The sequence below is a fragment of the Macaca thibetana genome, chromosome 14 (assembly GCF_024542745.1).
Source record: "Macaca thibetana thibetana isolate TM-01 chromosome 14, ASM2454274v1, whole genome shotgun sequence".
Lineage (NCBI taxonomy): Eukaryota > Metazoa > Chordata > Mammalia > Primates > Cercopithecidae > Macaca > Macaca thibetana.
The window spans coordinates 2,009,721-2,033,998 of NC_065591.1; the positions used below are offsets into that span (position 1 = coordinate 2,009,721).

A 24,278-nucleotide genomic window follows, 5' to 3' on the forward strand; every position below is an offset into this window, starting at 1 on the left:
CCCACCCCCGAAGTTGAAGTGGAGGCTGCTCTCAGGAGGCTTCCTGGACCCTCCAGCAGCAGAAATTCTTCCCCTCCTTCAGAAATCAGGATCCTGACAGCTGCCCCAAGCTCCGGGCCCACCCATGCCTGAACACTCAAAATGCAGCTCTTCTCCCACACTCAAGGGATGGGAGCCCAGTTACCTGTACTCTAGTCTCTGCGCAATCCCCGCAGCTCCTGGACAGTGGATAAAGGGGACTGGGGAGTCACTGGTGCCCAAGGCTCTCTGCCGAAACTGCCTGGATGATGATCTGCCAGCCTGGCCAATATTAGCAGTCGCCACCAAAGCAGGTGGTGGTCTGGCTGTGGCGTCCAGACCCTCTGGCCAGGTTGACGTGGAGGAGGAGGAGGGGGACAAGGCTGAGGCTGGAGAAACGAAGGGCACTTTTAGAGTGTGCATGTGAATGCACCCCCTACAGATGGGATAGCCTCATCTCTGCTGAGCATGGCACCTGCTCAAATGCCAACTGAAATGATGGGCTCACCCCTCACCTCCTCTTCCCCTCCACTCCTTTCCCTGAGCCCCTCCAAATTTGGGGAGCTTTGTGCCAACTTGGTAGTGCTGAGGCCGCTGGGGCAGCTGGCTCAGGCACTTTCCAGCACCAGGGCATGGTGCATTAGGGGATGGAGGTTTGGCCCACCTCTGACCTGGCAGAAAGGCACCTGTGGGCGTGGGTATAAGCCAGAAGCCCCCTGCCTGCCAGGAGGTAGGGGCTATGTGGAGGTAGTGGGGAGTGGGTGTAGCTCTACTTAGAGTGACACTTGGCAGTTACTTGACACCCTGGAATGTTGGTGGGCGTGGCACTGGTAAAATGGTGGAGGAATAAGGGGGGAAAAGCAGGGTTCAAGAATGATTAGAAAAATTGGATTTTAGGTGTTCCTAGTACAGTGATGTCCTTCTATGTTCATGGACAAGGGACCTAGCTGGGAGTTTTCCACTTCACTATTCATGTCTGATCTGACCTCGTGCAGTCCATGTGTGGTACTAAGTTCTAATGATACTGCTGCAAGTGGCACTCGCAGGCATTCCTGGATGGGGTGATTGGACAGGTTTGCAGCCTTTCTAATCAAAGCACAGACTCAAAGCTGACAGCAGCAGGGTGAGGGTTCATATAGAAGCACCCACCAGATTGGACCAAATCACACTGGAAATTTCTAACCTCTTCCCCAAGCCTGCAGGAAGACCAGGCACAAAGACACAGGAAGAGGCAAAGACATGTACTTTCCAGAGAGCCACCAGTCCCCACCCTCCCAACACCCATGCACCCCAACCACCTTCAGTGTGTTTAGCTTACTAGCCTGGGTTGGCATTTAATTGTCCCCTTTCCCTTTTTCTTTCAAGCCCTCATCTTAAATCCCTTCATTAGCTGGAGGAATAGGACATCTAGTGGGGATAACAAGGATTTCAACAGGGAAGAGAATTAGACTTGAAGGGCATTAAAATCTGGCGTGTGTTGGGGGATGTCTCAAATAAGATGTAGATGCCCCAGAGCCATGCCCTCCCATGGGAGGAGGGAAAATGGGAGTTTTCACTTGGCTTTTGGGTGGGGAGGGATGCTAATGACCCTGTCAGGTCCAGAGCACTGAATGGGTTCACAGTCTTTCCAGCTAAAGCACAGACTCGGAGCTGGCAGCAGCTCACGGAGGGTTCAGAAAGAATCACCCACTGGATTAGACCAAGTCTTACTGGGGATTTGACACCTCTTCCTCAAGCCTGCAAGAAGAGAAGACACAAAACAAAGACTCAGGGAAAGAAACAAAACAAAGATACAAGGAAGTCAGCATGAAGCAGCCCTCGATCCTGCTGGCTCTAGCTCTGCTTTGGAGCTCTACAGCTTAGAGGCCCTGCAGCACGTGCGGGCCCCAGCGTCTGCTGCGAGATGCCCAAATGTTGCAAAGAGTGACAGCCAGAGCCCTCTGGAGACACTTGGCTGGGACTTTCCAAGCTGCAGATGGACCTAGAGAGAGTGAAGGACTGACACCAAGCCAGATGAAGTGATTTCATGGGATGCCCCCCAGAATGAAGGGTCCCCAGGTTGAGGAGGTGGGCAACTAAGGGGTTGAAAGGGAAGCAGCCCACGGCTCAAACTCCTGGCAACCTGGAGCCTCCCAGTCCCACAATGGTGTCTTGAATCCAAACTCTGCCCTGGACTGAAAGTCCATCTCTGGATGGGCCCAGGAGGAGCTCACTCTAGTCCGGGGCTATTTTATCCCATCAGGATCTTGTAACACAGGGTGTGTAAACAGAAGGAGAGCAGGGAGAAGGGGTCAGGATAGAAAGGGCCCCCGGGGAGCAGCTCAGCCATGGTGCCACCGAGACAGGACTAGAGGCATTGGGGGTCAGTGAGTTGGGGTGCGAGAGCTGTGATCCCACAGCACTACCTTCCACAGATTTTCCACGCAGAGGTTGGGGGTACACATGCTTTATGGAGACAGGTGAGAGGGACCGCAAAACGGACAAAAACTGTGGTGCAGAAGTGAGGGACGCGACATAGAAAAACCTCCTTGCTCCACTGCCTCTTAGGCCTGGGAGAGGCTCAGCTCACCCTTGTTCATGCATGAGGGTCTTGGGAACCCCCAGAAATCTACACCAAGCCTTCGCCATTTAGTGTCTTAAGTGGCCTTATGCTGACACCTGGCGGCCATTTCTAGAATTACAGTGGCATAACCCAAAGGTCTTGGGCACCGCAATTTGGGGCACTCTGGAGGGGGACTCTGCAATTTGGGGCACTCTGGAGGGGGACTCTGCAATTTGGGGCACTCTGGAGGGGGACTCTGCAATTTGGAGCACTCTGGAGGGGGACTCTGGGGGCAAAGTTAGGACACCTCCCTACAGTGTCGGGGTGCCATGGGTTCTGCGCCTCTGTGTTTGGAGCCGGGGCTCTTACCTGCTTTTGTCCTGGCATTACAGTACTGGGAGGGGGCGCTAAAGGAATTCCTCCCTTTGGGTGTCTCCTACCCCAGGGGGCTGTGGCCTGGTGAGCAGCCTAAAGCTTAAGGCCTAAGCCACAGGATAGGTCTGGAAACACCTTTCTGAAACATCCGTTTTGTTCTAAGAGAGGAAACTACTACATTAGCATGAAAATAAGATCAGATCTATTACTGAGAGGCCCGGGGTAGAACGCTGGGATCCCCTTTCAGAGGCAGCGTCCCTAGGATGAGCCCAGATGGGCTGAATTTCGTTCTTAACTCGCTTCCCAGCCCCACCCTGCTCCACCTGTAAAGCGCAGATTTCCAAATCTGGCCCGAGCCTGACACCTTGTGGCCACGTGTGAGAATTACATCCACAACTTCAGAAAGCACCTTGCTTTCCAATACATCGATATTGCCATGATGACCATGGCTACAGGGCCGCTTTACCAAATCTTGGGAGTTGAGAGAAAAGGAGGAAGTAACTCACAACCTAGTCCTGAAAACACCAGATTGTGGCCCCAGAGCCCTACACCATCGAGGTACGGGAAGGCCAGGCTGCCTGTGCTGGGGAAGTGAGGCCGCCCCTCAAAGGATATAGGGTCACAGCCTGAGGGGTTGGCAGGGCCGAGGGGCCCACTATGCCACTCACACATCAGTGCTTGGAGGACGGATGGGCAGGAGGGGCCTGGGGGCTAACCCAGTTCACAGCCCCGCTCTGCCAATGACCTTGGACAGACCTGTTCACGCCTCCCCTCTCCCTTCCAACCTCACCGCTTTAGTGGATGGGTCTGGGTAGCCACCTCTGGCACAAAATCAATGTTAACAAACGTTCAATTTTATCCTCCCCCTGACGTCCAGTGATATTTGCCCCTGCCTCCCCTACCCACGGGGGCCGAAACCTTTTTTGGTGGTCCTACAGAAACACTGCCTAGTTGCACAGCAACTCTGCGGCAGGCCTAGGCAGCCTGGGCGATCTCTCTGCAAAGACTCCTCCACCTACCCCAGGAAAACTGGCTGGCTGGCAGAGGTTGCAGTGAACCGAGATCGCGCCATTGGACTGGACGACAGAGCAAGACTCTCAAAACAAACGAACAAACAAACTTGCTGCCTGGGAGGACTCTGGGGTTTTCACAGCCTGTGGCTCATGAAGAGGAGGGAGGCTCCAGGAGCACATATTTCAGCACTGGGCCGGATCTGCATCCCTGGCAGCGGGGGCCCAGTATGGACCCATCTTCGAGAGCTTGGTGCCAGCAAGGCAGGAGACACCTCTTCCAGGACGCCTCCCTGGCCCCACTCCCTGCTCATTTCTGCTCCTCTGTTCTGACTCTGATGGTGCCGCTGAGGTTTCTTCCTGCCCTGGGCTTCCTTGGAAGCTGGGCTGGGGGTTGAAAGAGCTGCAAAGGCCCCTTCCCTATGGTGGGCCTCAGGACCACGGATGGCACCTGGGTGTCGCAGGCACCTCGGAGCCCCCCCTGCTGGTTTTTTTGTTTGTTTTGATTTTCTTTGTTTTTGTTTTTTCTTGGGACGGAGTTTCGCTCTCGTTGCCCAGGTTGGAGCGCAACGGCGCCATCTCGGCTCACCGCAACCTCTGCTTCCCAGGTTCAAGCGATTCTCCTGCCTCAGCCTCCTGAGTAGCTGTGATTACAGGCACGAGCCACCACGCCTGGCTCATTTTATAGTTTTAGTAGAGATGGGGTTTCTCCCTGTTGGTCAGGCTGGTCTCAAACTCCTGACCTCAGGTGATCTGCCCGCCTCAGCCTCCCAAATTGCTGGGATTATAGGCATAAGCCACCGCACCCAGCCCCTCCTGCTTGTTTTACTCCAAGATGTGCAGAGGCCTCCGTATCCCAGCCCCCGGCTCCTCCCTCGGGGAGCTGCTCCTCCCTGAAAGGTCCCTTCCGCACATCCTGTTCATGCCCGGTAGCCATGGGGACTGCCACTTCCCACGGAGGACATGTCAGCTTCCCCTTGCTGTGGTGCCCAGACACGAAACACACCCGTGGGGTTGTCCCCGTAATTTGAAGGCCCAGAAAGCAGCTCACGTGTGTACTGAAGCCAGAGGCGCAGCTGCCCGAGGGCTGCCGCTCACAGACACCACTGAGCTACACCACCCGGCAGCCGAGGCAGGCAGGGGCTCCTTTGATTCCCTTCTGATGAGGGAACCAAGGCCCAGAGATGCTAAGTGACTTTCCCAAGGCCACACAGCCACCAGCAGCAGAGCCAGGACATCAACGCCACCTGCCAGCTCTCACCCTTCAACCCCACACTGGCCCGGGTGGACACTCACTGGCCCTGTGGACACTGAGGGCCTGTGGCTTCTTGGCACCCACAGATCACAGCCCGTTGTAGACCTTGAGGCCACAGCTACCCCTTCTTCATTGTCAGGGCCAGCCCATGCCCAGCCGGGGGAAGGACCCAGGTGCTAACTCCGTATGGGTCTCTGACGAGGGCAGCATGGGCAGTGCTGGGCTGGGTCTGCACCCCTGGCAGTGGGAGCCCAGCGTGGACTCATGCTTAAGGCTGCAGTGCTGGCAGGGTCTGGGACACCTCCTTCAGGAAGCCTCTCAGCTTGCTGGCTCCTGCCTGCTCTGTTCTGAGCTCTGGTGGTGCAGCTGGAGCTGGCATGGGGTGCCCCAGCCCTCCCTCTCTCCCCTAGTTCTCAGGCAACTCCTCCCCCTACCTGGAGCCTGGCCGCCTGCTCCCTCCTTCCCCACAGCTGGGCCTAGGTTGGGAAGTGCCCATGGAGCATCTGCCCTGGGCCCACCGCCCGGGTGGCAAGGGAGGAAGCCCCCCTTCCACTCGCCCCTGCCCCTGAAAGCTTTCCTTGCATCTTGGAGGTCAGGGCTCGGAGGGCCCAATGGAAGACCAAGCAGCCATCTCCGGAGTCGGGGTTTGGGAGCCTCATCGCCTCCACCATGGGGTCCCCAGGATCTCCTCCCAGCCCCGTCCTCACCACCCACCCAGCCACCCGTGTGTAATGGGCCCATGCCAGGGATCCTGTGCTCTAGAGAGGATCAGGGGATGCCCAAGGTCCCTCCGAAGCTGGGCAGCAGCAGGCCTGGATGTGGGCAGGTGGTGGCCCTGTGGAGGCTGGGCTGGGGTGGGACCGAGCTTTGAAGTGAAGGTGGACTTTGAAGACAGAAGGGTGCGATTTGAGTCCCAGCGTGAGCAGCCGCAAGTTGGCAGGGCTATGGGGGGCTCTGGCTCTGTTTTCCAAAAACACAGATGGGCTGGGAAGAGGGTCAGAGAGAGGCCTGGGCGGAATGTGGGGCCCGCGGCGCCCCCGAGGTTCTGATGACTCAGCAGCCTGGGCTGCAGGGGGCAGGGGGCAGAGCCTCCCCGAAGCCTACAGGCCTGCGGACCCCCAGGGCCGGGCCTCCTCGAGGCCGGTCTCCATCCCTGGCAAGGGCGGGACTGGCTCTGGCGCAGCCCTCAGCAGCCCTGTGACACTGCCCAGGGGTCACAGCCACCTGGGTCTAGACATTCTCAGCCTCCCTGGGTGAGGAGAGCCTGGCAGGCACCACCTATCTTTCCCTCGGCCTGAGGGACCCCGACTCTGACTTAGTCCTCGGTCCACAGGCACCCTGAGATCTCTGCTATCTCCCTGCCTTGGAAAGTGCGGACTGTGGGGTGACTTTTGGTACAGCCCCAAGCCAGCTTCTAAGGGCAGCCTCAGGGACACTGGGAGGCTTGGAGGCTGCCTCAGCAGTCCCTGGGGTCAAGGAGGATGTCACCCGACAGCAGCAGATGGGCAGGAAGTGGGGAGTCCAAGCGAGGTGGGGTGGGGACTGGGGCCACCTGGGAGCAGGGGAGTGAGCTGAGGACGCGGAGGAGCGGGTGGGAGGCCAGCAGGGAGCTTGGCGCCAGCACAGCGCGGCTGGGCCGCGAGAGGGACGATGGGGTACCGCCTCCGGCCGGCCCCACTTTCGAAGGAATCTGCCTTGCTGTTCCTGCGGCCGAGGCCAGAAACAATAGTGGGAGGAAGGGCGGAGGGTGCGGAGGCGGCACCCCAGTGTGTCATCTCCGCGTTCCCAGACCTTGTCTACCCCTGCCCCCAAACATTATTTCCAGAGTGGACCTCCCTCTCCTCGCGGCGCTGGCGGAGGGGAGCGTGGGAACACGCTAACCCTGAGCTGCCCGGACCCCAGTTCCAGGCCTTCCATGCCCCCAGGTCCCAGTCCCTGAAGCCCCCTCCTCACATGGGAACCAGGACTCAACCTTCCGACTGGAGTGGCTGAGGGATGGAGCCCCCTGGCCACCGCTGGCCTCCAGCCTCAGTAGCCCCCAGGGGCCCTGGGGACCCTCAGCAAAACCCACAGCCCGGTCCACCTCCGGCCACGGTGGGCTCAGCCATGACGAGGATGGGACGGAGTCCCCCTGGTCTTCTCACCCTGGCTCTCTGTGATTCTAGGGCCCACAGGTGGGGCTCAGAGTCTAGCCAGAGGCTTTCTCGGAATATTAGAGACCCAGGACGTTTGTCCCGGCCCTCTGAGAAACCCAGGCCAGTGAGAAGCTGGCCTGAGGCTTGACTTGGGGGCCAAGACTGGACCTGAGCAGGCCGGGGGCCTCAGTGGACCACATCATCATCAGATGCCTCCTCTCATTCCTAAGCCCCACGCTCTTCAGAGTGCCCAGCAGGGCCCCCCACAGCTCCCAAGAGTGTCCGGCAGGGCCCCCACAGGCTCCCACAGGCCCCACAGCCCCTGGGAGTGCCCGGCAGGGGCAGGATGCAGCTGCTCAGACCCTGGGTGGCGGCCGGAGCCTGGACCCGTGGCTGGTGGCTGGAGTGCATCAAAAGTGAGGCTCTGATGCCATCTGCTGGTCGCACCTGTGAATGGCGGCTCCTGGCCACAGTGCTGGGAGTGGAAAGGTGCCCATCCCAGAACAAGCTACCTCATAGCCTGGCTGGAGACAGACACTGGCCAATGTTCCGCCCAAGTTCTGCCCAGGGCTACCTTTCCCAGCAGCTCAGGCTTAAATACCACCTGTCTTGGCCTCACTCTCTTCCCTGGGCTGGACCCCTGCTGGGCACCAGGACCTGAAGGGCAGGGGGGTACCCTCAGCACCCCTGAGTCCACTCTCATCCCCCCGGGGTCTGCTCAGGCCTGGAGACAGGGAGGACAGTAAATATTTGCTGCCGACAGGGGAAGGCAAACACTGCCCCAACGGCCAGGCAAAGGTGCCAGTTATCCATGCCAGGAGCAGACGTAATCCAGGGAGCCAGCCTGGAGGCAGCCACACCGCAGTGTGTCCTGGGTGGGTGGGGGCACGTGCCGTGTGCCTGGTTCCAGGTTTCAGTCTCCACTTAAGGAACGTGGTACAAGAGTTTCCTCCCTGCTCAGCACATGTGAAGGCGGGATGCCCAGACAGAAGGCTGTGTGCGGGATGGACTGCAGGCTGTCCTGAGTCCTCTAGGAATGGGCAGAGGCTTCTAGGGGGGCCGGCAGGTTTGGGGAGCCTTGGGGAGCAGTTGCCTTGTGACTGGGGAGCAGTTAGATGCACCCAACGCCAGGGTGACCACCGGGGCTGGAGGCAGCTGAGTGCCCCTGCCAGCCCGGTGGGCGTGTGGAGCCCAGGTTCCAAGGCCAGGCAGGTCTCTGGACGCTGAAGGGCTGTCTTTTAACTTCCCAGAAGGGGCGGAGCATAGGCAGCGGCCCAGCAGGCGTTGCAGAGCCAAGCTCTGTGGGCCTGGCTCACATGGGGTGACCTGGGGGCTCCGGGAGCATCCATGCTCCCCAGCCAGGGCATCTGGGGACCGGTGCCCAAGGTGGTGCCTGACAGGAAACTGGGTCTGATGCTCTCTCTGCCACCTGGATCACCTTGGCCAGCTGCTTCTCACTGGGCCTGGGGGGATGGAGGGGTGATCCCTTGCCCTGGTTCTGGTCTCCCGTGTCCACCTTTTCTAGGACACAGTGTGTGGGGGGTGGGGTCAGGTGCTGGAGAAGACAGGCTTGGGGGACAGAGTCCTGGGTCTCAACAAGGTGAAAACTGGCCCCAGCTCTGGCCCAGGGCAGCTGAGGGTTCCGTGAACCGTGGCTGCGTCTCTTTTGGGTGGGCAGCCTTGCCCTCTCCTGAGGCCTCAGGCCAGAAGTCCCCCAGGACAGAGGTCACAGAAAATTTGGCCCCTCAAAGGACACTCCTCAGCCCCTAGCACCAGCCAGTGCCAGCTGCTCTGCAAGTCCTGGAAGGCTGGGGTGGTTCCAGGAGTCCCTGGACACCCAAGGGCTCCTCCTGCTACCCTCCACTCCAACACATGGTCCCCCACAGAGCGCCGACCCTCCCTTCCCAGAACAGGCCTCTGCCCATTACTCCCTACGACCTTGTTGGCCATCAGGTTCGGCCAGGGCAACAGCTTGGCCAATGGCCACCTGGTGGGCAGCCTCCCAGCTGGCCCACCAGGTCCTGCTCTGGCCCAGCCCCGCGCGAGCTCACATACCTCAGCTCCAGCAGGGCGCCCCTGTCTCTACCCGTGCGAGAGGGGCCGGCCGGGTGTTCCCATGGACGGCTGCTGCCGATCCCAGCCACCGCCTCCCTCCTCTTCCGGGGCCAGTGTCCGGCCGTCCACCCGCCTGCCCAGCCTTGGCCCCCACTCTGGAGGCGGGGCTAGCTGGGGGCTGTGACATCTCTGGGTGGAGGGGGCTGATGTGGTCATGGGGAAGGGGTGAGCTCAGAGCTTTAGGGACAGGGCTGCCCCAGTGGCCAGGTCCCTAACAGGAGGGTGAGCTCCTGGCCTCGAGGCCCAAGCTGGCAGTGGTCTGCAGCCACAGCCCATGCCAGTCCCAGGCCCAGCCATCCCCAGCCCAGCCCTGGGTGGGGCTCTCAGGAAAGGTGCAGATTGGTTTGGCCTGGGCAGCAGGCAGGTTGGCCCAGCCACAGGGTAGCTAGGGTCACCCGCTGACCTCCCAGGCCACAGTAGGTCCAGGCAGCCCCTGGGTTCTCGTCTGCCCACTAGGCTGAATGCCCAGCAGAGCCACCCTGTGCTCAGGGGTGCTGAAGAAGAGGCTGCGTGTCAGGATCCCCAAGGACCTGGAATCAGAATGACCTTATCACCAGGGCCCGTCAGCCCTTCTGGGTGAGCAGCAGGTCTGTAGCAAAGGAAGCCAGCCAAGTGGCCCTGCTTTCTGGGAGAGGGAGGGCTAAGGGTCCACAGAGGGACCCTGGCCCTAGTCTCTGCCTCTGTGGCCCTGGTGGTTCCCTGGTCCTCTTGGGCTGCAATCCTTAGGGCCTTATGGCCAGGGTGCCCAAGGTGTGGTCTCTGAGGCCCTGCCCAGTGCTGCCATGGTCCCTGCACCTGCCCCAGCTCATGGTGCCATCTGACCTCTCCTGCTTCCTCCAAGGCACCAGTGGGTCCTTCAGGTGTCTGGCTGGGCCTGGGCTGGCATAGGCTGTGGCTGCAGACAGCTGCCAGCTTGGGCCTCGAGACCAGGGTATGTGACTGTCCCGGGGCTGCCCAGAGCTGGGGATAGCAGGTGGCACTCGGCAGCCTCTCCCCACCTTCCCAGCCCCCTGCTCTGCAGGAACCCCTCCCTCAGCCCAGCCTCCTCCCTCCACAGGGACTCCATCAGAAATAGCTCTAAAAATAGGACCTGGGAGGGCTAGGTGGGGGAAAGTTGCTGGAATGTTCTCATTCCCTTTCCTGAACAAGGTCTCTGGGGACTCCAAGGGTCCAGAGCTACTGAACAAGAAGTCATTTCTCAGTGGTCCCACCACCCCTGGCCTCTCAGCGACCCCCCCAGCTCTGATACTGGACCCTGAGCCACAGGGTGGGGGTAGCAGGCAGCCGACAGGCATCGCCGCTTTGGGGAGAGCCACTGCATGGCGGGCCTGGCCAGCATTGGCACCTGTGGGCACCCAGAGAGCATGGAGACAGCTGGGAGGGGCTCACAACACTGCCCGGAAGCGGGGCCTGTCCCAGGGCCCCCAAGACACACAGACGGCACAGCAGGGCTGGTTCAAGGGCTTTATTCGATCTCTCTTGGTGCAGGAGGCGGAGGGTGTGGGCCGCCTGCGGGCCGCATCTAGTTGCAGTAGTTCTCCAGCTGGTAGAGGGAGCAGATGCTGGTGCAGCACTGCTCCACGATGCCGCGCTTCTGCAGGGACCCCTCCAGCGCCAAGGGCTGCAGGCTGCCTGCGCCAGGGCCCCCGCCCAGCTCCACCTGCCCCACTGCCAGGGCAGGCCGTGCAGAGCAGGTCGCAGAGCAGCAGCGAGGCAGAGGGACACAGGAGGACACAGTCAGGGAGAGACAGTGCCCACCTGCCCACCAGCCCCAGGTCGCACTCCCACCCGTCTCCAGCCAAGCCGGGCCCAGGTTAGAGGGAGGGTCACCCACACTGGGTGTGGACCCACAGGCCCCAATGCCCACATGTCCTACCTCCTTCCCCCGCCCCAGGGCGGTGCCATAGTGGGAGCCTGAACAGGTGCCCCCGGTTCTTCTCCCCAGGGCCTGTCCCCAGCATCTTCCCCATCTCCTGACTACGGAGCTGCCATGAGGCCTGGCGACAGGGGTCTGGCCCACTCAGGCAGGCAGCGTGGGGCACCCTGTGACCCCAGGTCACCCAGGACTTGTACTCAACAAAACACTTGAATCTGTGGTCATCAAATGAGGGTGGAGAAATGGGCTGCGGGGCATTTGTGTGACGGGCGAGTGGAGGGAGGAACGTGCCCACCCTCTGACGTATGTCAGGGCTCAGCGGCTGAAGCTAACGCCGTCCTCAAGCTGAGCTCCTGACTGGGCCACAGGGAGCTGGTCACTTTTAGGAGGTGACCAAGAGAACTTCATTTCTTTTTTAAAAAAAGTACTCCTGACCCCCTGCTGGGTGGCAGCCTCCTGCCCCCTTCTGTCCACGCTGGGTGGGAGCGCCAGGAGCAGGGGGTGGCTGGGGGCGACCAGGGGCAGCGCTGGGCGGTGGGGCTCACCCTGAGGGTCCTCTGCCTCCCGGCGGGTCTTGGGTGTGTAGAAGAAGCCTCGCTCCCCGCACACCAGGTAGAGAGCTTCCACCAGGTGGGAGCCGCACAGGTGCTGGTTCACAAAGGCCGGGGCCGGGTCAGGTCCCCAGAGGGCCAGCAGCGCCAGCAGGGGCAAGAGGCGCATCCACAGGGCCATGGCAGAAGGACAGTGACCTGGGAGACAGGCAGGCCTGAGGCCGGCTGAAGGCCAGGTGCCCTGCCCTGGGGCCCCTGGGCTCACCCCCAAACGCTTCAAGAGCCCAGCCATGTCTTCCCTGTTGCAGAGCTGGGGCCTGGGGTCCAGCCACCCTGGAACCCCCAAGTGGGGCAGCCCTGAGCCCACCTGACGCGAAGGCCCTTGGAACAGACCTGCTTGCTGGCCTCTTCTGATGCAGCCTGTCCCGGAGGGTTGAGGGCTGCTGGGCTCCCACTGGCTTTATAGTCTCAGAGCCCATCTCCCCTGCCTGCCACCCCCTGCTGCCTGGCCCATTAGGGCCTGGGGTGGGGGGGTTAGCAGATGGCTGGGGGCTGAGGCTGCAATTTCCGGATCATTTCCCTGGTGCTGGGTCTGTGGGAAGATCTCCTTGGTCGTCAGCACCTCTTCCTCAGGGCCAGCGCGTCATTAGAGTCTTAACCAGGGGCCTGGTGGCCAGGCCTGTCCCTGCTCGCAGCTGGGGGCAAATGTCTCCAGCAGAGCAAAGCCCTCCCCAGCCCACTTTCCACATTACACCAGGAGAGCTGGGGCTGCAGGGCGGGGCTCTTTGCGCCACTATCCCCAGATCCCCTGTCCTCGGGACCTTTTTCTAAGTCCCTGGTTGCCCAAGATGCCCCCATGGATGGGCCAAGGTGGCGGGGGTGGGGGAGTGAGGAAGGGTCCCCTCCCTGCTGGCTGCCCAGTTCCCACCCGCCTTAGGACAGCAGCCCCAGGTGAGGCCCTCAGCTCCCCAGGGTGGCAGAAGGAGGGCACGACCCAGGGACGTGGGGACGAACAGCGAGTCCCCAGCAGGCCACCCGGACCTCATCTTCCATGTGATCTGGGGGTGGCGGCAGGACTCCATGGGCAGGTATGGGAGGCTGTGCGCTGGCCCAGCTCCGTCCAGGCTCCCCAGGCACCCTCTCAGCCCCACTCCTCTTCTGGGAGACCCTGCCCATCTCCCCTCTCCTGGCCAGGCCCCACGACCCCATCACTCCTATAGTGTCATCTGGGCTGAGCCCCTGCGGTGCACCCCTCCGGCCCTCCCAGCCCCCCAAGACAGGCACCTGGAGGCCCAGCCTGACCCATGGTGAGGGGGCATGGGCTCCAAGCCTTGCTGCCCGCAGCCCCTACCTGCCTCTTAGCACCACGGGCAGGATCAGGAGGTCCCAGCAGCAGGAGAGCGAGACCATGGGGGCAGGCAGGTTGGAGCATCCTGTGCGCTGGCCCCTCCCATCCCTATGTCCCACCCTGGCCTCAGCCTCGGAACCTCTCGAGGCTGCCCCGCACACACCCAGCCTTAGGCTCTCCTGCCCCAAGCAGGTTTGGTAGTGGGCACCAGCTGTCTGTAGGGCCCCTCCCTTCCGCCCTTTCCACCCCGAGCCATGCCACAGCAGGACGTGCAGGGGCTGCCCCAGGACGCCACCGTGCTCTGAGGCCCAGCAGCGGGAGAAGGCATGGGTGCCTCCTTAAGAGGGGTGTGTAAGGAGGGAGGCTGGATTGGGGGTACCCAGGTGGGAGGGCAGAGCCAGGGGTTGGCAGGGCTGGGGGGAGGCAAGGCAGGCACTTTCCCAGGGCGTCCTTGAGGCTCACAGCCCTTCAGAGACACCCCCAGGTGCAACTTCAGGGGCTGGGCACCGACAAAGTGTGTGAGGAACAGACTGCCAGGCTGGGAAGGACTGCCGTGCCTGGGAGGGCCTTCACGGATGAGTAGGAGTTTGCCCGGGTTGTCGGCCCTGGGAGCTGAGAGCCAGGATCCCAGCAGAGTGTGGTGGGGCAGCTGGAGGGAGGGAGAGGCCTTGAAGGCCAGCTGATATCCCAGCCACTCTGCAGGATGCCCTGGGGCTGCTCTCTCCAAGGTAGCAAGGGGGCACCCTGGCTGGCCAAGGCTGGAGGGTGTTGGGTGTTCTCTCTGGAGGGCAACGTCCAGGCCCCTCGGGTAAGCCAGGGGCATCTTAGAGTCTGAAATCCAGTCCCCGCCTGCCTCGCTGGGGAGACAGGCCCAGACCATCTGCCCGGGCACCAGCTCAGCCGGACCCTCCCCATCAGCACATGTGCTGGGGGCCACGCTGAGGCTCCCCCTTGGCTTGCAGAGCCTGCTGCGGGTGGGCAACGGCTTTGGGGCAGCTGTTCCTCCATCCCCGTTCCTCTCAAGGGCTGGGAGCCCCATCAGCAGGGAGGGTTAGGCCTGCAGGCCCACCTCTGAGACCACCCTCAGCCAGCACGGTTGTGACCCTGCTCCCTGCCAGGCCTGAGAGAGGCCCTCCCACTGCCACCTGGCTCCCCACCCTGGGAGGGCACCCCACAGAGATGGGGCAGTTCAGCCAGGGTGCCCGAGCCTCTGGAGCTGCTGGGGGCTCAGCGCTGGGTGGGGCCTCAGGGTAAGCAGGGAAACCAGGCCCGGAGGGGCCAGCTGCCTGGCCGGGGTGGCCAGCCATCTCCCAGAGGAGGAAGGAGGACAGGGCGAAACCGGAGTGAGGCTGGGGATGGGGTGTGGGAGCCTGGGGATCCCAGGGCCTGTCTCCGTGGCACAGACGTGGGGCCAGGCAGGTGTAGAGACCGCACTTTCTTTTATTGTGACGGCGATTGGGGCAGCAGACAGTGTCAGGGAAGGGCGGAGGGCAGCGCGGCAGCCCCCAGGACCCTGGGAGCCAGGACAGGACCTCACCACAGGCAGCACAACCTCACCACGGGCACACACAGCTGTTGCGCTGAGAAGCAGGTGCGGGGGCAGCGGGAGCCTGGCAGCAGGGAGGGCATGGGGGGCACCCGGGACCCAGCCCCTCACCAGGACCTGAGCTCCAGGACAGTGCAGGCCCAGGGGAGGTTGGGAAGGGCCCTCGGGGGTGCCCTGCACCTAGCCAATGGCACTCAGCGCATGGGCCAGGGTGTCCAGCTCATCCTGGACACCCTCCAGGGAGCGCCGCACGGCCTGGGGGCTGTCCAGCACGTCGATGGCCAGGGTGTACGGGTCGAACTTCACGGAGAAGGGGCGCTGGATGCGTGACGCATAGCTCCTGGGGAGGAGAGTGGCAGAGCCCTCGTCAACTGGCGGGCAGAGTCTGCAGCCTCCAGGAGAGGGGAAGCCGGGGCCGCACTTCCACCTTCATGGTGGCTCAGAGCTCCTAGGGCTTTTCTGAGCCACCTGGTCTCAGGCGGGACACTGAGGCCTCTTCCAGGACTGGGTGAGGGGGTTCATGGGGGAGATAGGCTAGGCGCCTTTTCCACTAGAGACTCTGCCGGGCGTCCCATCCCTCTCTGCACCTCCACTGGACCTCCTCCTCCAGGAAGCCTTCCTTGACCATATCCCTAAGCCTGTGGGTGGAATTCAGCACCCGCACCCACTGGAAACATAGCCCCTGGTCTCAGTTTCCCCAGTGCACTACAGGAGGCTGGAGGGAAAATGATGAGACCTTTTATGAGGATGAGGCTAGTGGGCTTTGCTCCCCTCTCCTGACACTCTGGTCATTGCACCAAAGGCCCCCAGCCCTGGGGACCCCACTCCCGCCATGCCCCCCACCCTGACTCTATCTATCCCCTCTGACTTCTCCCCATCCCAGGGCAGGGGGTTGGGACAGGTTCCACAGGACCTCCTCACAAAACTCAGGCTCTGCCAGCACCTCCAAGACCGGCCTTGATCTGGCCACCCAGCAGCCCCCAGTCCTATAGGTCTGGCCCTCCTCAGACGCTGGGGTCCTTCTCACGGACGGGGTCCCTGCTGTGTGGGGGCTGCTGCAACTGGGGGTCGGTGTTCTTATCTGTGACCTGGGCTCACAGGCCCAGCCCTGCTCAAGGCCAGAAGGAAGGCCTGGCTGGCCCAGTTTGGGGGCACCGTTGGGGGCTTGCCCTAGGAGCCTAGCCCACCTGAGCTTGTCCTTGGCATCGCTGAAGCTCTCAGACACAAAGTAGACTGACTGGTACGTCTGGTCTTGGTAGGGCTGCACAGCCGCTGCTTCAGGGTCGAAGGCTCGAATCTCGGGCTCCTCAGACAGGCAGTGCTGGCAGGAGGCCAATGGCATCACTGACTCCACTGCACCCAGGTCCCCGAGGGAACCAGGATACCACAACCTGACGCTGGGTGGGTTCCTGGGGCAGAGTCACCCCCACCTCTCCCGCCGGGCCTTCCGAGGCCTGGGATAGTGTGGGGTGAGGATTGGGTAGAGACAAGCCTTCTCCCAAACAGAGCCTGAGTCCTGGAGGCCCAGGCCTCAGTTTCCTCCCACTGGGAGCCTGTCCTCTCCCTGCACTGTCCCCCAGCCCTGTCCCTCCGCTGGGGGCTGCAGCAAGGAGAGGGTCTTACCAGTAGCTCCCCATAGGAGGACAGCAGCCCGGCGCCATAGGCCTTCACCTCCCCGTTCTGTTTGCACAGCCCAAACTCCACGGTAAACCAGTACAGCTGTGGGGAAGGCAAGCAGCATCAGCCCTGAGACAGCTACCACCACCTGGCAGCCCCTGGTCACCTGTGACCAGGACACCACCCCCAGGGAGGCCAGGACAGGCCGCAGGCGAGCCAGGGTGAGGGTCACGATTCCTGGGTGGAAGCAGAGGCCTCAGCCTGGACAGCAGGAGGGCGAAGCCTGGATTCGGACCCCCAAGCCCACACCACGGGCCCTCCATGGAGGGGTCAACCCACCGTGGACAGCTTCTCAATTTCCTCATCCGAGGCCCCCAGGGATGCCAGGCCGATGTCCTGTGGAGTGGGGAGGAGGATGAAGGGTGGGGAGAGGCAGCCCTGGGAGGTGCTCGAGGTGGGGGCGCCGGGGGTGTCCGCAGCCCCTCCAGGGATCTCTGGGACACTTCCCGGGCGGCAGAGACCTTCCCTGGCGACCTCCACTGGATCCGCACCTCCACCGGGCCTCCTCCTCCAGGCAGCCCTCCTTGACCATATCCCTAAGCCCGAGGGCGCCATTCCCAGGTAGCCGGCAGGTGGCAGCACAGGCCGCGGGAGGCTCCGCTCCAGCCCCGCCCTCTGCCGCGCGACCCTCGGGGCGCTGAGCCCCCATGGCGGGGCCCATGAGCAGGCCGCACACTTCACCCACCCGCACATCGACCCCCGCCCCCGGCGCCTGGCCAGCCCCTGGGCGACCCGACTCGCTCGAGGCCGCGGCGTACCTGGGAGAACTGCGCGAAGGTGCGGTCGGCCAGCATGGGCACGTGCCCCAGCAGCTCGTGGCAGCAGTCCCTGCGCGTGGGAGGGAGAGGGGGGCTGAGCGGCCGCGCGCCGCACCCCCCACCCTCGGGCTGGCGGCCAGGGCGCGCACTCACGGCTCAGGGGAGTGCATGGGCGAGGACGCGTGCCGGATATACTGGGTGCACTGGAACACGCGGAAGGCCAGGCTGGCCAGGAAGTCCCGGGCGGACAGCAGGCCAGCCACAGGCCGCAGCTGGAAGCCCGTGCGCTCTGCAAGGGGCCACTCAGGTCACTGCCAAGCCAGGACGGGCTGGAACCGCGCTGGGCTGGGGCGCGTGGCTGACCGTCCCCGGCCCCCCCCCCCCCCGCCCCACTCCGCGCCCCTTCCGTCTGGGCCCACCCTTCAGGAAGCGGGAGACATCCTCCAGCTGGGGGATGTTGTCTTCCCGGTAGCCGCTGAAGCGCTCCAGCAGAGCAAAGGCCTCCAGGTGCTCCCCGCAGGCGTGCGTGGCGTAGAGGCCCTTCAGCGTGGTGTAGACCTCCTTCCTGCGGGCAGCGGGGCTCAGGGCCCTCCAAGCCCACCCCAGTGCCGGAACCCCCCTCCCTGAAGCCCCTCCTGAGCTGTGGGTGCTTCTGCCTGCCTGAACCCCTGCCAACGCACGCCTCTTGGGGACCCGTGAAGACCCAGGCCCCTGGGAAGGGCTTTTGCTGGTGGCTTTGGGGAATCCCAGGGGGTAGGGGGCGGTGAGGGGTGGTCCCTCAGCATACTGGGGATGGCCCGACAGGATGGGTAGCCTGTTCCTCCCAACCCAACATTCTGATCCCTGGAGGTCCCTCTTCTTCCTGGCCGTAGTCTCTCCTGCTGTGCCGAGGTCCCTGGAGGCGGCCCTCACACACCAGGATTCCAGGAGGCATCCCCCGGACTCCTCCCCAGTCCCTCGCCAGCTAGCTGCACGGGGTCTCACCAGGTGGCAATCTCCTCGGCGGTGTACTCCACACGGGGAATCGGGTCGCCGCTGGGGAGGGGGCCAGTGGTCAGCAGGTCCCCTCGGGGAGTGGGAAGGGCAGGAGGGAGGGAGGGAGCCTCTCTGGGCACAGGTCCACACCTGCCTTGTGCAGCGAGGCCTTTGGGTTGGAGGATGGACAGGAGGGTGCACCCCAGCTGACTGTGCCGTGAGCCGGCTGTGTGGCCTCGGCTTGTTGCTCTAGCCCCCCCCCGGGCCTCAGTTTCCCCCCCAGGATTTGGGGACATGGAAAGCTCTGGAGCAGAGCTGCCTGGCAGGAGGCAATGATGCTGTGACAAGATGGGTCCTCCCCTTTGTCCTTCCCTCCCGCCCCCCAGGTCCAGCGTGAGCCTGCAGGACGGAGTCTGGGTCCCGAGCGCAGGGGCCCCTCACTGCCTGTACTGGAAGGCGATCTCAGCAATCAGCTTCCTGCGCTGGCGGTACACCTGGTCCGAGAAGCCCTGAGGGCAGAGGGGTGCACGGGTCAGGAGGCCGTGCTCAGGTTGGGGGCACAGGCCACGGGGGCTCCCGAAGCCGACAGACTCCTGTCCAGGGTTGGGATAAGGGTAGGGGATGTGATCAGGGGCAGGAGGCCTGAGTGGGGGGGCACACCACTCACCGGGTGGTCCAAGTCCAGGTCAGGGTCAAACTTGGTGACCAGGTGATGACACTTGTCCAGCTCTGACACTTTTCTTGGGAACCAGGGGACTTTATGGGGGATGGAGGAAGAGGTCTTGGTGAGCTTGGAGGCGTGGGGCCGCGTCACCCACCTTGAAGCAGCCTCCCCTACAAGACTTCCAAGGGGCAGAGGCAGCAGGGGCTGCGATAGCTGCGGGGGGATTCTGGAGGTGGCCCCAGGCCCAGACACGGATGTGTAGCAAAACGGGGGGCAAAGTGGAGCCCACAGAGAGGGAATCAGTCCACCACCACGTGGTCACTGTAGGGTCCCCCTGCAGGAGCCCCTGCACCCCAGCGTCTCAAGGTCATTTGGCGGCACTCAAGGACAGAAAACTGCCTCACCCTTGGGCTCCGCGGGGCTGCGCACGTCCTCTGACACCTGGCGCACACCACTGAGCAGGGCGGCCAGGTCCCCTCGGGGCACCTCGAGGCGCACAAAGTACTCCAGGTGGGGGCCCCCGACTCGCAGCCTCTGGGCAGGCCGGGTCTCTAGGTGGTGGATTTTGGCTTCAAACGTCTTAGGGAGCAAAAGCAGGAAGAGAGAGAGGAGAGACAGAAATGGAGAGAGGGTGAGGAGGAGGGGAGGAGGAGGCACATCTGGCCGGCTGGCCAGGCCCTGCCCTTGACTTTTATTCTAGCAGCACACAGATCCTGTTCTTCCAGGCTCAGGTCAGCTGTCGGCCACCAGACCAGGGTTTGCCGCTGGCAAATTGGGTTTTGTGTCATGCACCTAACCGGGATTTGTCACCGCTTGAGGCTTGACCTGCTTCTGGGCGGCTCTGTCTGTGTGTTCCAAGGCCGTGCCACACTGTCCAGCTCCTCAGCCACTGGTCAGAAGGTGCCCCCAAGCCTGGTGGCCTCATCCAGGTTTGTAGGATGGGCCCCGAGTCTCAATGGCCCCTGAGCATCCAGGACACTGGCCGGAAGGGTCCGCTCCACCCCCACCTCCGTTGCCCAGCAACAAGGGCGATGGGTTGCAGTGCCCCTCGGGCTCTGCGGAGCTGGGCCGGGGGAGTCTGGCTTTAATGTCATTTGGGAGCTTCTTCCGGGAGCCGGGTCACCTGCCCCCCTGGGCACAGTGGGGCCGGAGTGACTAATGCAATCAGTGATCACCTCAGTCGCTGTGCTGGGCGGGAGGGAGAGGGCACACCATCCTACCCCTGCCTCCCGTGCTGCCCTGCTGGGAGCCCCCCATGTGTGAAATGGTGGATGAGGGGGATCCAGGGGATGGGCAAGGCAGGAGGCACAGTGGAGGCTCGGTGGCTTCAGCCCTAGGGCTGGGCTCAGGATCCCTCAAAAACACGGGGGTGTAGCTAGATGCCATGGGGGCTGAGCCGAGGCCTGAGACTCCCCCGCTGCATCCTGTGCCAGCCTCAGGGGCCTGGGCAGCTGCACCTCTGCTATAGAGGGGCCAGGAACTCACCCCACACAGCCCCGCCCACAGGTGAACTTGCCCCAGGGACACGAAGGCCACTGGCTCACCTCAAATACCTTCACAGCTCGGGACAGCGCTGAGGGCTTGGTGGCCCTCGGGGAGAAGAGCAGGTTTAGCACGGCCTTCCCCTCCTTTTCCTCAAAGGCCACGGCCTCCAGGGGGTCCCCGGGCTCCGAGGGGGCTGCAGCAGCTGCTGCTGCCACCGCCGCCTCCCGCTCCTTGCGGGCGTCCTCGATGAGGCTCTGCCGTCGCCCAACGAACCGCGGGGACTGTGGGGACAGGGGGCACCCATGCCTCCTCCACCTGCTGAGACCCGGGGACCCCCACCCAGAGCTGATCCCACAGTTGGGCGGCGCTGATGGCACACAGGCCGGGCATGAGAGCACATTGTTGAGCGCCTACTGTGTGCCTGCTGGGGCAGACGCTAGCCGAGGTGCCTGCAGGCACTGCACACCCTTCCCGATGGGGGCAGCCCAGCCAGAAGCGGTGGGGGCGGGGGGAGGAGTAGGGGCTGGGAGGGTGCTCGCCTGCTCCTCGCTCTGTGGGGAACAGACAGACAGAGACGCTGTGTCACCCGTCCCCAGGCCAGGCGCTAACTGGATTAGTGATGGGAAGAGGGCGATGTCTTGGACAGTGGCATTGGCTGCCGGGGAGGGAACGGCAGCTCAGGAAGGAGCTGCCCCCACAGGGCCCCGGTGAACAAACCCCCTACCCTCCTGCCTCCCACACAGGGGCCCTTTCTCACAGCCCATCAGGACACCTGTCCTCAGGCCCTGCCCCTCTGCGCCACCCCCCAGGCGCCTGCTCCTGGCTGCCTTGTCATCCCTCTGCCCTTTGTCATAGCTCTGGGTGCAGGTGTCTCTCCCTGGGCTCAGCACCTCCAACCCCTCGATCCCAGAGCTGTCCCAGGCCTGGACAGAGGGGGACTTGGCAGACACGAGGGGCTCATCTCTTGGACCTGAACTCCCAAGAAGGCTCTGGGCCTCTTGTAAGAGAAGAATCAGCTTCACCCTGGTCTTCCAGGGTCATGGAACACGAAGGGGAGCAGCAGAAGCCCCTCCTGGAGTTGCCTCTTACCCTTGGGGCGGGGGTGTAGGATGCAGCTAGGGCTGCAGTTCCAGGCCATGGAGAGCCCGTGAGGCTGGGCCTGGGTCCCCCTGGGGAGGGCCTGGTGGGGAGCCTGGTGGGGGAGGGCAGGGGAGGGCACCCCGCGTCCCTGAGAAGGTACCTGGAAATGACACTGCTACAACTCACACCACGTTTCAATCGAGGTCCCTAAATAAAAATCCATTTTAAATGTGCCAGGGACACCATGGTTCTGTGTGCCCACGGAGGCACTGGAAACCCTTCCTGAAGGCTGAGAAGCTCCCGATGATCCCGCCTGGCCGGCATAGCCCCCTGTACACAGGGCTTCCAAGTACGGGTCACAGGGAACACAGACTCCATGCGAATGAATGAATGAGGGAAATAAGGGAGGAACAGGCCAATGGGAATCGCCCCAGAGCCCAGATACTCTTTGACTCTGGACTTGCCCCCTATTTGCCCAGGACCCCCCACCATGAGCTGCTGCTAGAGCCCGGGAAGGGCCTTGGGGCTGCCTCCCGGAGCAGGCAGGCTGGTTGGGGTGCTGACCAGGGCAGCTGGGGCAGAGGGAGGCAGGGGCAGGTGGGAGTAGGGTGGGGGCTGTGTGCAGCAGCCAGGGACCTCTGGCCATGTGGGATTTTTTGGATGGATTTGTTTCCACGTTCCCATCATTAAGATTCAAGATGAAAGAAGACACAGGGACCCACACAACTCCCGAGGGAGGTCGGCCTACGAGGGGCACACACAGGGACAGGCATCACCTTACCCTCCCCCAACAGGGACTCAAACACCAGGCACAGGGGATGCCGCCGTGCCCAGGACTCCACACCCACACCGGGTCCCAGGGGTCTGCATGGACCCTGAGCCTGGGGTTGCCGGCCAGGCTGGGGAGTAGCAGAGGCAGCTGGCACCAGCCCTGGGCTCCCGTCCACTGCAGCCGCCGGGCACCTACCTGCCCTCTTACCATGATGGCCTCTGCCTGCTTGGCATCCAGCTCAGACACGGCCCTGCGGAAGCCCTTGGCCTGTGGTGTGGTGGCGTCGGGGGTGGGCATGGCTCAGTGTGGAGGTCCGGGCTCCGTCTCCACAGCCCTGGCCCAGCAGCCTCTTATAAGCTGAGCTGACGTCAAAGCCCCTCTGGGTCCCCCACCTTCCCCTCCTTACGTCCCCCACCCCTGCCTGCTGTGCCTGATGGAGGCGGGGGTGGGTGAGGAGGGAGGGAGGCGCAGGAGAAAGGGCTCGTCCGTGGAATCTAATTGCCTTCACTCCCCAGCCCTGTCTGAATCATCCTCAGCCTGCGGGCTTGCGGGGACCAGGGGCTCGTGCTCTGCGGGGGGCTGAGACAGCCAGGGTCCCCTTGGCCCTACACCCCTCAAGGGAGCACACAGGGAAGGGCTCTGTGGCAACCCAGGGGCATACTTTTAATGAACACCAGACCCTCGTGGCAGACGGACCCAGAAAGCCCCAAGATGGGGAATCCAGCCTCCAGCCCTGGACGTCAGGAGGCGATTTGTTTGCTTCTCCCGAAGACTCCAGGCCGTGTGTCTCGTCATTGTGTTTCCTAGGAGTGCCATCTGCCCGCAGCCCCCAGGCCCTGCAGGTGTGGTCATTGCAGAGGCTCCCCAGGCTCGCCCCGTGGGGTCCAGAATGTCCCAGGAGGGCCCCCCGTCCAGTGTGGAGGACCCTGGGAGGCTGCAGAAGACATTCCCAAGGAGATGCCATGCGTTTCCAAATGACTCCCCCCTCCTGCATTGCAGCCCCCACCAGGGTGGCCACGGCAACCAGGGCCAGGATGGCATGCCAGGGACGGCTTCCACCCCCCCACCCAGCCCCTCTGTGGCCCACTGCTAGCCTCCTGGCTTCCCTTGGAGGTCCTGTGGCCCCTTCTTTGAAGAGCACACACGTCCCTGTGCTGAGGGCCCTGACGCCCTTCGCCTTGGAGAGACCTTTGCAATTTCTCCTCTACCCCACCGGGCCTGAGGGCGAGGGTGATCCTGGGGTGACCTGAGAACTCCCTTGAGGACAACCCCAGCCTAGAGCCTCCCCCGAGTTCCGTGTCCACCCCACAGTCCTCAGGCACCCGCACCCCGCCCACGCCCACTGGCACCTCCTGCTCCCAGCCGCTGCCCCGATCCAGGAAGTGATGCTCCTGCCCAGGGTGGTTTCTGGTCGAAGGGGAGGCTTCCTCACCCCTCTGGGGTCAGCAGAGATGGCCAGAGCCCACCTTGACAACGGTGGACTGTAGAGAGGGAAGGACATGGCCCCAGAGTGCATGGCCTAAGGCTGCCACCGCTGTCCCTCCTGGAGGGGAACTGCTTCCGACAGGCATGGGGCTTCCTGTGTCTGCTGGGCTTTCTGGTGTTGGCAGCCCAAGGTGGCACACTGGGCCCAGCAGGAAGCAGAAGCCCTGGACGCTCCCTGACTTCTTGAAGGCGTTCCCCGGCTGGTCACTGTGGCACCAGAGCTGGCATCTCTCAGGGCTCATTCTGCTCTTGTCAGCTGTGGGACGACCCCCGTCCCCATTCTCTCTTCAGTCATAGCCCCTGGGACCTTTCCTAAAACTGCTTCAGCCATGGCATCCCTGTTCCACACCCCTCGGCGGCTCCTCGCTGTCCTCTGCAGGCTGAGTGCTCAGTCAGAGCAAATGGGAGACCCCCCCGACCCTTCCCACTTCCTGCCCCAGAAGGATTTGGGGCTCCATGATCCCCAGTTCGCAGTGTCATTCCTCAGCCACCTCTATCCAGGTGAGCTCCTGCACATCCCACAAAACCCACCTCGGTCGCTGCTCACTCTGCAAGTCCTGCCCTTTCTTGCCATGGTATTAATGCCCCCTCCCTTGCACTCCTCTGGAACC

General features: G+C 62.9%; 2 protein-coding genes across 8 annotated transcripts; both read right to left on the bottom strand.

The window, feature by feature from the left end:
• Positions 1–10,900: 10,900 nt before the first annotated feature.
• INS (insulin) lies at positions 10,901–12,583 on the bottom strand. 3 transcript variants are annotated; one of them, XM_050757988.1, is made up of 3 exons: positions 12,245–12,583; positions 11,872–12,075; positions 10,901–11,118 (listed from the first exon to the last, which is right to left on the bottom strand). In XM_050757988.1, exons 1-3 carry the CDS (start codon positions 12,354–12,356, stop codon positions 10,973–10,975), a joined length of 462 nt encoding a protein of 153 aa, XP_050613945.1. In that variant the 5' UTR covers positions 12,357–12,583; the 3' UTR covers positions 10,901–10,972. The 3 variants fall into 3 exon arrangements, with proteins under 3 accessions (XP_050613945.1, XP_050613946.1, XP_050613947.1); XM_050757989.1 differs by having other exon boundaries at positions 12,271–12,362; XM_050757990.1 differs by having other exon boundaries at positions 12,195–12,310.
• Positions 12,584–14,647: 2,064 nt separating this feature from the next.
• On the bottom strand, positions 14,648–22,569 carry TH (tyrosine hydroxylase). Of its 5 annotated transcripts, XM_050757879.1 has the most exons (14): positions 22,374–22,492; positions 21,420–21,499; positions 20,390–20,611; positions 19,250–19,424; positions 18,849–18,937; positions 18,623–18,690; positions 18,191–18,241; positions 17,626–17,771; positions 17,360–17,495; positions 17,207–17,276; positions 16,728–16,784; positions 16,395–16,490; positions 15,959–16,092; positions 14,648–15,111 (listed from the first exon to the last, which is right to left on the bottom strand). In XM_050757879.1, exons 1-14 carry the CDS (start codon positions 22,477–22,479, stop codon positions 14,952–14,954), a joined length of 1,590 nt encoding a protein of 529 aa, XP_050613836.1. In that variant the 5' UTR covers positions 22,480–22,492; the 3' UTR covers positions 14,648–14,951. The 5 variants fall into 5 exon arrangements, with proteins under 5 accessions (XP_050613836.1, XP_050613838.1, XP_050613837.1 ...); XM_050757881.1 differs by lacking the exon at positions 21,420–21,499 and having other exon boundaries at positions 22,390–22,569; XM_050757880.1 differs by lacking the exon at positions 21,420–21,499 and having other exon boundaries at positions 22,378–22,569.
• Between the last annotated feature and the right edge of the window lie 1,709 nt (positions 22,570–24,278).